General features: G+C 46.0%; 1 protein-coding gene across 4 annotated transcripts in view; it reads left to right on the top strand.

The window, feature by feature from the left end:
• Positions 1-6084: 6084 nt before the first annotated feature.
• Positions 6085-13175, top strand: part of etnppl (ethanolamine-phosphate phospho-lyase) — a 57292-nt gene continuing 50201 nt past the window's right edge. For 2 of the 4 annotated variants that reach the window (XR_013576994.1, XM_078544796.1), the window contains exon 1: positions 6086-6368. Coding sequence is in view for 2 of the 4 variants with exons in the window: in XM_078544796.1 (XP_078400922.1) it covers positions 6310-6368 (59 nt within the window). In the remaining 2 variants the exon portion in view is untranslated. Of the gene's footprint in view, positions 6369-13175 lie in introns of all 4 variants that reach the window. The other 2 variants (XM_078544793.1, XM_078544787.1) reach the window with 2 other exon arrangements.

The raw sequence follows: 13175 nt of genomic DNA, 5'->3' as shown, positions 1-13175 counted from the left end.
CAGATCTGTAAGGAAGCAGTTTCCCTCCATCCTTTGACTTTTCCAGGCATTCTTAATGGAGATCAAGGGTGGAAAAGCATGTGAATTCACATAATCCCATTAGGTCTCTGGGGCAGTACACCACTCCAAATATTAAGACAGAGATAGAGGAGCAAATCTGCTCGGAATTCACAGAGAATTAACAAAATATTGATCGGGATCACGTTAGAATAAAGGGAAAGAAGGGGAGGAATTTCTGAATGTGTTCAGGAGAACTTTCTTGACCAGAAGGTTCTCCTCGGTCCAATGAGGAAGCAGGGATTGCTGGATCTGGTGCTGGGGTATGAGGTGGACCAAGTGGGCCAAATGTCTGTGGGAACAGTTGGGTACGAAAGAACATCGGTGTACAAGATTATGAAAGATTTAGATAAGGGAGACAAAGAAAAAGCTGTTCCATAAGTTGATTGGACAAGGACTAGAGGATGTAGATTTGAGGTTTTGGGAGAGGGGTATGGTGGGGTATGAGGAAGAACCTTTTTAGACAGGAAGTGGTAATAACCTGGAACTCTCTGCCTATAAGAGTGATGGAAGCAAACATGATCAATGATTTCAAAAGGAAATTGAATGTGCACTTGAGGGAAATAAACTTGCAGGGCTAGAGGCATAGAGTGGGGAAATGGGACTGACTGGATCGCTTGACAGAAAGCCGGCATGGACTCGATGGGCCGAATGGCTCCTTCTGCACTGTAATGACTATGGCACTGTGCTATCATTACAAAGGCGCTACTCAAAGGTTGTATAGACTATTTCATAATGGTTTGATTACTTGGTACTTGTTATGAGTTTAAAATGCTGAAATTGTAGAATCATATTGTTAACATAGGAGCCACTTTATTTTTGGGCATTTCCTCCCGAATTTTCTTCATTTAGCCTTTCTTTCTTTTAGGTCATGGATCATATTAGACATGACTTCATGAGTGGCGGCAGCCTTTTGCTACCTCTCTCAATCTGCCAGCCTTCACTTGTGCTTTGCTGGATAAATATTAGCAGGCCATTTATTTTGGTGCAGGGTTGGAGAGGAATTAGAGCTGAGCTTGATCCTCTCCCCTCCCTAATACTACCACCTAGGATTATTGAACATTAATCAGGAGCAGGAATTCTTGAAGACGGCAATCCCCTCACTAATCTATGGGCATGGAAACAAATTGCCCTTTAAAATTCATGATTTAGTGTTTACATTGTTTTTCTGTGACTCGGAGAAGAAATTGAGCTTCTTAGTGAATGCTTAAAGAGGAAAGGAAATAATTAACCCCTTTGTGCTCAATAGTATTCCCTTTGTGCTAAAAGATACATACGTAAATATGAATTTTTACAGATCCTTATTCAAGATCCTTCACACTCTCAATTATGAGATGAATCCTTTAAATATACAGATAGAGGGCTTATAGATTTTTACAGAAGCTAGACAAATAGTATCTGAATATAAAATATGCTCTAATCTCCTTTCTTAATATATTTTGTACAATGTGGTAGATTTTTTTATTGTCTTCACTGCTCAGAAATAATCTGGTAGAGTGGATTTACTGTCCTTTATAGATTTCAAATTGTCAAATTGTTGCCCAGATTAAAACCTATCCCAATGTGTCTTCAAAGAAGATGGGCAAAAACCCACTTAATTTATTAAATACACATGATAGGTGTGTCATACTAGTCTCAGAGCAGTGGCGTTGGAAAAATTGAGTATTTTGTACACAGAAAGGTCTATTTTGTATGTAGAAAAATATGAGGTGCGCCATCTGAATGAAATGAGTTTCATGTAGAAGTCATCTTCTATCTCAGCAACAGTACGGAGACTCATCTGTATCCTAGCTGTAATATGTGGTACATTCAAAGTTTACAAGGAAACTTAGACAAACATCTTGGGAAACAAGTACCTTTTAAAAATTAACTTGCAACTTAAAAGTATGATTCTTTGGGAAATTATCTCTGCCACAAAAATTTTGTTTTATTTCTTCGGACAAGAGGCACCATGCTCGCTAGGCTCTAAATAACACTAGGCTCTAAATATTTTTTTAAAGTATGTTTGAATCATGTTTTCCGTGACACCGTGGCTTTCATATATGAAGCAAATTTATCAGCGGTGGGTTCTCTCCCATGCAGAAGGAGGGGGTGGTGGTATAGTGGTACTGCCATTAGAGTAGTAATCCAGAGTAATGCTGTTGGACCCAAGTTCAAATCCAACCATAGCAGATGGTGAAGTTTGAATCCAATAAAAATTTGGAATTAGAAAATCTAATGATGACCATGAAGCCATTGCTGATGGTTCACTAATGCCCTTTAGGAAAGGAAATCTGCTGTCCAGACCAACAGCAATGTGGTTGACTCTTAAATGTCCCCTGAACAATGTCCCCTCCAGGCCGGTCATTCTGGGCGGTGACTTCAACTGCATCATCGATGCGGCTGGACGATCCAGCAGGGCCAACAGCAGATTGGACGCTATGTCCAGATCCCTGATGGAAACAGTTAAGGATGCCAAGCTGCACGACGTCTTCAGCAACCCTGCAGACGGAGCACAGCGTAGATACACCTGGTCGCGGCCAGACGGGTCCATTCGTTCCAGGATAGACTTCCTGTTTGTGTCCCGTGCATTCACAGTCAGATCCACTGACGTCAAGCTGGTGTTCTTCTCTGACCACTGCCTCCTACTGGCGGACTGCCACTTGGAGAAGGACCTGAGGGTGGGCAGGGGGGCATGGAAGCTAAATGTGCAACTGCTGACCCCAGAGAACATTGAGGAGCTCAAGAGGGATTACAAAGGTTGGAGAACCGTGAAACCCCTCTTTGAGTCCCTGACACACTGGTGGGAAACGATCAAGGGAAACATCAAGAGGTTTTTCATCCTCAAAGGCACCCAGAAAGCTAGAAAGGAACAGAGGGAAATGTCCCGACTCCAGAAAAACATGCAGAATCTGCTCAGGCTGCAGTCGATGGGGGTCGATGTCAAGGAGGAGCTCCAAGAGGTGAAGAGCCAGCAAGCCTCGCACTTTGCCTCGGAGGCCTCCAAGATCATCTTCCGTTCCAGAGTCCACTCCGTGGAGCAGGATGAGACGTGCTCACGTTTCTTCTTCCAAAAGGTACACAGAGAGACTCTGTGATCAGCAGCCTGAAGGAAGAAGACGGCTCAGTAAAGTCATCACGGTCCGACATTTTGAGGATCAGCAAATCCTTTTATGCCGGATTGTATGACGTGAAGCCCACGGACAGCACGGCCTCCCAGTCCTTCCTGTCCTCTATCACGGAGGTCTTAGACGACAGTACACGGGAGAGCCTGGACAAACCGCTAACTCCTGATGAACTGACTAAGGCCTTTGAGTCCTTCGAGAAGAGTAAAACTCCCGGAAGCGACGGCTTGCTGGCGGAGTTGTATTCGGCTCTGTGGGACTTGATCGGCCCAGACCTGCTAGGAGTGTACGAGAGTATGCTCCTGGCTGGTAGTATGTCAGAATCCATGAGGAAAGGCATCATCACCCTCATCTACAAGCACAAGGGGGGAAGGGAGGAAATTAGAAATTGGCGACCCATTTCACTGTTGAATGTGGACTATAAGATTCTGTCCAAGGTCATCGCCAATCGGGTCAAATCCACTCTGGAATTGGTGATTCACCCTGACCAGACCTGCACTGTGCCAGGCAGGAAGATCTCTGACAGCCTCGCGCTGCTCAGGGATACGATTGCCTATGTACAGAACAGGGGTGTGGATACCTGCCTCATCAGCTTGGATCAGGAGAAGGCCTTTGACAGAATATTGCACACCTACATGGTGGATGTGCTCTCCAAAATGGGGTTTGGGGAGGGAATTCGAAATTGGATCCAACTGCTCTACACTAACATCAGTAGCGCAGTCTCAATCAATGGGTGGGAAACAGATAGCTTTCCGATTAAATCTGGAGTCAGGCAGGGCTGTCCTCTCTCGCCTGTTCATTTCGTGTGTTGCATAGAACCCTTTGCCGAGTCCATCAGGAAGGATCCGGGCATAAGAGGAGTGACGATCCCAGGCAGCGGAGGCACTCAGGTAAAAGCCTCCCTGTACATGGACGACGTCGCCGTCTTCTGCTCGGATCCGCTGTCGGTGCGCAGACTGATCCACATCTGCGACCAGTTCGAACTGGCCTCGGGAGCCAAGGTAAATTGTGGAAAGAGCGAGGCCATGTTCTTTGGGAACTGGGCTGACCGATCCTTTGTCCCCTTCACTGTCAGGGCTGACGGCCTGAAGGTGCTGGGGATATGGTTCGGAGGGACCAGGGCATGCGTTAGAAACTGGGAGGAGCGAGTGTCTATGGTGAAAAGGAAACTGGGCATGTGGGAGCGATGCTCCCTCTCCATTGCGGGTAAGAACCTGGTCATCAGGTGTGAGGCACTCTCGCTGTTGCTGTACGTGGCGCAGGTCTGGCCCATTCCACACTCCTGCGTGGTGGCGATCACTCGAGTCATCTTCCGCTTTATCTGGAGGTCAAAAATGGATCGTGTCCACAGGGACGCGATGTACAAGCCTCTAGATAAAGGGGGAAAAAACGTGCCCAACATCGCCCTCATACTGATGGCCACCTTTGTGTGTGGCTGCATCAAGCGGTGCGTAGACCCTCAGTACGCAAACACCAAGTGTCACTACGTGCTGAGGTTCTACCTGTCCCCGGTGTTGCGAAGGATGGGTCTGGCCACGCTGCCGCGGAACGCTCCAAGTAGTTGGACCGTGCCGTATCACCTGTCCCTCGTTGAAAAATTTATGCAGAAAAACACCTTTGACCACAAGTCCATCAGGCAGTGGTCAGCACGTAACGTCTTAGAGGCCCTGAGAGAAAAGGAGAGGGTGGATCCTGTGGGATGGTTCTCCAAGCAGACTGTCAAAGTCATTTGGCAGAATGCCTCATCGCCAGAACTTTCCAACAAGCACCAAGACGTGGTTTGGCTGGTGGTGAGAAAGGCCCTCCCCGTCAGATCCTTCCTACACGCCAGGAGTCTCACCCCCTCTGCACATTGCCCTCGAGGTGGCTGTGGTGGGGAAGAGACCGTTGTTCACCTCCTTGTGGATTGTGCCTTTGCAAAGAAGGTCTGGAGAGAGATGCAGTGGTTGCTGTCGAGGTTCATCCCGAGCAGTTCTGTGACACAGGACTCTGTGCTCTATGGGCTGTTCCCAGGGACTCACACCGAGACAAAAATCAACTGCAGCTGGAGGATCATCAACTCGGTGAAAGACGCGTTTTGGTCTGCCCGAAACTTGTTGGTCTTCCAGCACAAAGAGTTGTCCCCGATCGAGTGTTGCGGACTGGCACAATCCAAAGTCCAGGACTACGTGCTGAGGGACGCACTAAAGCTTGGGGCAGCTGCCGCAAAGGCGCAATGGGGAAGGGTCACTGTCTAAGACCTTTCTGCCACAGTGCACCGAGGGGCTGGGAACTGTTTAAACCCCCTCAGGCTGTACATCTCAAAATGAAAGGCTGTAAATGATTGTAATATTGTTTGTACTGATGCACCTGGTGATACATTTTGTAAAAGTTGAACCGGATTGTACCCTTGTAATGGTGTTTTTGGAATGGTTTGGAATGTGATTGGAGATGTTTTATGAATAAAGTATATTTTTGCAAAAAAAAAAGTCCCCTGAACAAGGGCAATTAGGGATGGGCATCCAGCAATGCCCACATCCCATGAACGAGTAAAAAAAAAGAGTAGGAGGGGGAGACAAAAAGGGTGTAAATTTCCAGAAGAGGATGAAAGAAGCACTTTAGAGCCACTACAGTACCTTTTGAAGTGCTCTGGGGTGTTCAGATTTATGTGTCAGTAGATTTCTATGCTGTGTTATATTGATCGACTTACCAGAAAGTTATTTTTATTGTTCTGTGTTTATTTTTCTCAAAATTCCGTGTGCCTTTGCTGAGCTGAACAGTCTTGTGCACGCTAATATTAGCAGGAAGTCCCCCACCCCGCACAGGGAACTCTGAGCCGAGGCGAGGGGGAATAGGAGGAGGAAGCTTTGGGAATAAAACAACTCGGGAATAGGAGGCGGATAAGCATTGAAAGCAACAACAGGCTGGAGTCCAACACACGTGATAAACCTGTTTATCAAACACTATAAAAGGGAACAAAGCTATCGCGAACAGAGCGAGTGGTGTGCGAGGGCTTAAAGTGTCTTTCAATTCGTGACTTCGTTAGGTATTAATCGGAGGGGAAAACGTCAGCATCAGCTGGTGGTAAGGTTTCGGGACAGGTTTGGAGAGGGTAGCGCCTGAAGCACTGTTGAAACTGACAGTTCCCGGGCTCCAGAAACCTGGCGGAATGGCCACTGAACTCTTCAGCAAACAGCGAACCATTCAACTCCGGCAAAGGCACATCGGGTGAGTGCATCCGTGACCACTTTATAGCCTCTACTTTCCTTTAAACTCTACTCGTTCTGTCCCACCCCCGACGCAGAGAATGACTTAAAATGTGTGTGTGTGTGTATAATATGACCTCGGGAGTTGTCCTCCCGTGTTTGGTGTGTGACCGTCCGGGAGTTGCTGCACTATTTAGAGCTCAGTACAAGTGTGAGCAGAGGAGTGTGCAACACAGAGATAAAAACAAAAAGCTAAAAGCTTTTTAGCTTTTTTGCAACACACACTGCTTTCACCTTCATTGCTCTTTTCTGCTGCAGACGAGTCCCTGTTGTCCCCTTCATCTTCATCCACATTACAGGAAGGACATAATTGCTCTGGAGAGAGTACGGAGGAGATTTACAAAATCATTGACAGGGCTAGAAAATTGCAGCTATGCATTGGATAGGCTAGGGTTGTTTTCCTTAGAACAGAGGAGGCTGAGAGGTGACCTAATTGAGGTGTACAAAATTACCAGGGGCCTGTAATGTGGTGACCAGAACTGTACACAAAATTCCAGCTGTGGCCTGACCAGCTTTTATACAGTTCCATCATTACATTCCTGCTTCTGTATTCAATACCTCACCCAATAAAGGAAAGCATTCCATGTGCTTTCTTTACCACCTTATCCACCTGGCCTGCCACCTTCAGGGACCTGTGAACACGCTCTCCAAGGCCTGTCACTTCCTCAGCCCCTCTCAATATCCTTCCATTTATTGTGTATTCCCTTGTTTGTTTGCCCTCCCCAAATGCATTACCTCACATTTCTCTGGATTGAATTCCATTTGCTACTTTTCCGCTCACTGAACCAAACCATTGATATCTTTCTGGAGACAATAGCTATCCTCTTCACTATCAACTACATGGCTAACTTTTGTGTTATCTGCAAATTTCCCAATCATGCCTCCCACATTTAAGTCCAAATCATTAATATATATACAACAAACAGCAAAGGCCCCAACACTGAGCCCTGTGGAACACCACTGGAAACCATTCACAAAAACATCCATTGATCATTACCCTTTGTAATGTATGGAATCTGTTTGGGTGGAGCTCAGAAACAGCAAAGGGCAGCAGACATTGGTTGAAGTTGTTTATAGGCCACCAAACAGTAGTGGTAATGTGGGACAAAAACAGAATTACCTGGAAAAACTCAGCAGGTCTGGCAGCATCGGCGGAGAAGAAATCAGTTAACGTTTCGAGCCTTCATGGCCCTTCGGCAGAACTGAAGCATAGTTAGAAGAAGGGAGAAATATAAATTGGTTTAAGGTGGTGGTGGTGGGAGGAGAGAGAGACACATTGAGGGTGTGGTGATTGTGGAGATGAGCAGATAATCAAAAGATGTCACAGACAAAAGGGTCAAAGAGGTGTTTTGTCTGAGAAAAGTGCTAATTAAGAATGGAGGACAGGATATTCAAAGTACAGCTCTAGTGGGGGTGGGGTGGAAAGGCTAACAAGGTTTTAGCTTTAGATTTAAAAATAATGGAAATAGGTGGGGAAAGAAGAATCTATATAAATTATTGAAAAAAAAAAGCGGGGGGTGGGGGGGGGAAGAAATGGGGGGAGGGGGAGTTTAAGATCTAAAGTTGTTGAATTCAATATTCAGCCCGGAAGGCTGTAAAGTGCCTAGTCGGAAGATGAGGTGCTGTTCCTCCAGTTTGCGTTGGGCTTCACTGGAACAATGCAGCAAGCCAAGGACAGACATGTGGGCAAGAGAACAGGGTGGAGTGTTAAAATGGCAAACGACAGGGAGGTTTGGGTCTTTCTTGCGGACAGACCGCAGGTGTTCCGCAAAACGGTCGCCCAGTTTGCGTTTGGTCTCTCCAATGTAGAGGAGACCACATTGGGAGCAACAAATGCAGTAGACTGTTAGGGGAAATGCAAGTGAAATGCTGCTTCACTTGAAAGGAGTGTTTGGGCCCTTGGACGGTGAGGAGAGAGGAAGTGAATGGGCAGGTGTTGCATCTTCTGCGTGGGCATGGGGAGGTGCCATAAGTGGGGGTTGAGGAGTAGGGGGTGATGGAGGAGTGGACCAGGGTGTCCCGGAGGGAACGATCCCTACGGAATGCCGTCAGGGGGTGGTGAAGGGAAGATGTGTTTGGTGGTGGCATCATGCTGGAGTTGGCGGAAATGGCTGAGGATGATCCTTTGAATGCGGAGGCTGGTGGGGTGATAAGTGAGGACAAGGGGGACCCTATCATGTTTCTGGGAAGGAGGAGAAGGCGTGAGGGAGGATGCGCGGGATATGGGCCGGACACGGTTGAGGGCCCTGTCAACGACCGTGGATGGAAAACCTCGGTTAAGGAAGAAGGAGGACATGTCAGAGGAGCTGTTTTTGAAGGTAGCGTCATCAGAACAGATGCGACGGAGGCGAAGGAACTGAGAGAATGGGATGGAGTCTTTACAAGAAGCGGGGTGTGAGGAGCTGTAGTCGAGGTAGCTGTGGGAGTCGGTAGGCTTGTAATGGATATTGGTGGACAGTCTATCATCAGAAATTGAGACAGAGAGGTCAAGGAAGGGAAGAGAAGTGTCAGAGATGGACCATGTGAAGATGATGGAGGGGTGGAGATTGGAAGCAAAATTAATAAATTTTTCCAGGTCCCGACGAGAGCATGAAGCAGCACCGAAGTAATCATCGATGTACCGGAGAAAGAGTTGTGGGAGGGGGCCGGAGTAGGACTGGAACAAGGAATGTTCCACATACCCCATAAAGAGACAGGCATAGCTGGGGCCCATGCGGGTACCCATAGCCACACCTTTTATTTGGAGGAAGTGAGAGGAGTTAAAGGAGAAATTGTTCACTGTGAGAACAAGTTCAGCCAGACGGAGGTGGATGGGGATTGTTGGGGCCTCTGTTCAAGGAAGAAGCTAAGGGCCCTCAGACCATCCTGGTGGGGGATGGAGGTGTAGAGGGATTGGACATCCATGGTGAAGAGGTGACCTGCTGAGTTTTTCCAGGTAATTCTGTTTTTGTTTTGGATTTCCAGCATCCGCTTTTAGCTTTTTGTTTTTATCTTAGTGGTAATGTGGGGCATGGTATTAATCAGGAGAGGAGAAAAGCATGTAGCATGGGCAATACAGTAATCATGGGTGACTTCAATGTGCATATAGACTGGGTAAACCTATTGAGCACTAATGCTTGTGGAAGAAGAGTTTCTGGAACAAAAACAGAATTACCTGGAAAAACTCAGCAGGTCTGGCAGCATCGGCGGAGAAGAAAAGAGTCGACGTTTCGAGTCCTCATGACCCTTCAACAGAACTGAGTATAGTTAGGAGAGGGGTGAAATATAAGCTGGTTTAAGGTGGGGGGCGGGGGGAGAGAAGTTGGGGGGGTTGGTTGTAGAGACAAGCAAGCAGTGATAGGAGCAGATAATCAAAAGATGTCACAGACAAAAGGATCAAAGAGGTGTTGAAGGTGGTGATATTATCTAAGAAAATGTGCTAATTAAGAATGGATGGCAGGACACTCAAGGTACAGCTCTAGTGGGGGTGGGGTGGAAAGACTGACAAGGTATTAGTTGTAGATTTAAAAATAATGGAAATAGGTGGGAAAAGAAAAATCTATATAAATTATTGAAAAAAACAAAAGGGAGGGGGAAGAAATGGGGTGGGGATGGGGGGAGGGAGTTTAAGATCTAAAGTTGTTGAATTCAATATTCAGCCCGGAAGGCTGTAAAGTGCCTAGTCGGAAGATGAGGTGCTGCTCCTCCAGTTTGCGTTGGGCTTCATTGGAACAATGCAGCAAGCCAAGGACAGACATGTGGGCAAGAGAGCAGGGTGGAGTGTTAAAATGGCAAGCAACAGGGAGGTTTGGGTCTTTCTTGCGGACAGACCGCAGGTGTTCTGCAAAGCGGTCGCCCAGTTTGCGTTTGGTCTCTCCAATGTAGAGGAGACCGCATTGGGAGCAACGAATGCAGTAGACTAAGTTAGGGGAAATGCAAGTGAAATGCTGCTTCACTTGAAAGGAGTGTTTGGGCCCTTGGGCGGTGAGGAGAGAGGAAGTGAAGGGGCAGGTGTTGCATCTTCTGCGTGGGCATGGGGAGGTGCCATAAGTGGGGGTTGAGGAGTAGGGGGTGATGGAGGAGTGGACCAGGGTGTCCCGGAGGGAACGATCACTACGGAATGCCGCCAGAGGGGGTGAAGGGAAGATGTGTTTGGTGGTGGCATCATGCTGGAGTTGCTCTGTTCTCCGACAGGATTTCCGCCTGTCTCTTCTGCCTTGTTCACCTTCATTGCTTTCCATTTCTCTCCTGGTGTTTGACAAGGTGTTTACTGAAACCCGCTTTCACAGCCATATTTCCTTTCTCAGTGACTGTCTCCGTCTCTGACTCACCCCGCATGGATTTCAACTGAAATTCCATCCCTCTTGTTTCGAACCCACCCAGGATTACAGGTATCTCTGGGACATAAAACATTTCTCAGACTGCTGTTCCCATCGCATTCAGTCCCTACAACCACACAACTTCTCTCCCCCACCCCCCCACCCTCCCCCCACCACCCCACCTTAAACCAGCTTATATTTCACCCCTCTCCTAACTATACTCAGTTCTGTTGAAGGGTCATGAGGACTCAAAACGTCAACTCTTTTCTTCTCCGCCGATGCTGCCAGACCTGCTGAGTTTTTCCAGGTAATTCTGTTTTTGTTTTGGATTTCCAGCATCCACAGTAGTTTTTTGTTTTTATGAAGCGTTTCTGGAGTGTGTTACGGATGGTTTTCTAGAGCAGTATGTTGAGGAGCTGACGAGAGTACAGGCTATTTTAGATCTAGTATTATGTAATGAAAAAGGGCAAATTAATAAGCTTGTTGTAAAAGAACCTTTAGGGATGAGTGACCACAATATGATAGAATTTTACTTTGTTTGAAAGTGAGGTAGTTCACTCTGAAGCAAGGGTACTAAAGTTGAATAAAGGAAATTATGATGGCATTTGGGACAAATTGGCTGAGGTGGATTGGAAAAATACATTAAAAGGCATGACTGTACTTAGGCAATGGATAGTCTTCAAAGAACTATTACATAGCTCATAGCACCTATACATTCCTTCAAGGTGCAAAAGCTCAAAAAAGTCAGTCAACCGTGGCTGACAAAGGAAGTTAAAGTTTGTAAAAGATTAAAAGAAAAGGCTTATAAAGTTGCCAGTAGTAGTAGTAAACCTGAGGATTGGGAGGTTTTTAGAATACAGCATAGGAAGATTAAGAAACTGGTAAAGAAAGGGAGAAATAGAAAATGAATGCTATCTAGCAAAAAACATAAAAAAGGACTGTAAAAGCTTCAATAGGTATGTAAAAAGGAAGTGTTTTGCTAAGACAAATGTGGGCCCATTACAGGCAGAGTCAGGAGAATTAATAATGGGGAAAGGAGAAATGGTAGAGAAGCTAAAAGGTTACTTTGTGTCTATTTTCATTGAGGAAGATACAGGTTTCGAGATCTAAGGGACTAGGGAGAATGAGGGGTTGAAGGAAATTAGTATCAGTAAGAAGGTTGTATTGGAGAAATTAATGGGACTGAAAGTTGTTAAGTCCCCAGGACCTGATATTCTGCATCCCAGAGTGTTGAAAGAGGTTGCTATAGAGATAGTGGATGCATTGGTGATCATTTTCCAAAATTCTATAGATTCTGGAATGGTTCCTGAAGATTGGAAGGTAGCAAATGTCACCCCACTGTTTAAGAAGGGAGGGAGAGGGAAAACGGAACTACAGACCTGTTAGCCTTACATCAGTAGTAGGGAAAATGCTAGAATCTATTATAAGGGATGTGATAAATGGATACTTGGATAACCATGATCTGATTAAACGTAGTCAGCATGGATTTGCGAATGGGAAATCATGTTTGATAAACTTGTTGGAATTTTTGTGATGATGTTACTAACAAAATTGACAAAGAGTCAATGGATATAGTATACTTGGATTTTCAGAAGGCTTTTGATAAAGTATCCCACAGGAGGTTGATTAGTAAAATAAAAGCCCATGGGATAGGAGGCAATATACTGGCATGGATTAAGGATTGGTTAACAGGCAGAAAACAGAGAGTAGGAATAAATGGGTCATTCTCGCGTTGGCAGCCTGTAACTAGTGGGGTACCACAAGGATCAGTACTTGGGCCCCAGCTATTCACAATATCTATCAATGATTTAGATGTGGGGACCAAATGTAATATTTCCAAGTTCGCAGATGATACAAAGCTAGGTGGAAATGTGGGTTGTGAGGAAGATGTAAAGTGGCTACAGGAGGATTTGGACAGACTTAGTGAGTGGGCAAGAATATGGCAGATGGAATATAATTTGAAAAAATATGAGGTTATCCACTTTGGTAGAAGGAACAGATGTGCAAAGTATTTCCTAAATGGTAAGAGATTAGAAAATGTAGATGTACAAAGGGACCTGGGTATCCTTGTCCATAAGTCACTGAAAGCTAACATGCAGGTGTAGCAGGGAATTAGGAAGGCTAATGGACATTAATGGAACATCTTTGCCTCAGGGAGATTTCTGCGCTCTTTCGCGCGTTTGTGTGAAAGAGTGCGCTCCCGACTGGGGCAACCCGCTTCTGGTCGCGCGTCACGCTGGGCAGGCCTTAATTGACCTGCCCATGTAAAATGGTGGCGCAGACCCGCTCCCGCTCCACCCACCTGACAGGCAGAAAATTCTGCCCATAAGTTACCCTGTACATCTTTGTTAGGCCCTACCCTTTCCTGAGTTATCCTCTTGCTTTTAATGTACTGGTAAAACATCTTTGGATTTTCTTAGATTTTACCTGCAAATATTTTTTTTGTATCTTCTCTTCGTTTTCCTGATTTC

The sequence above is a fragment of the Cetorhinus maximus genome, chromosome 1 (assembly GCF_964194155.1).
Source record: "Cetorhinus maximus chromosome 1, sCetMax3.hap1.1, whole genome shotgun sequence".
Lineage (NCBI taxonomy): Eukaryota > Metazoa > Chordata > Chondrichthyes > Lamniformes > Cetorhinidae > Cetorhinus > Cetorhinus maximus.
Note: the sequence above shows the minus strand (reverse complement) of the source record. Positions and strands in the feature narration are given on the sequence as shown.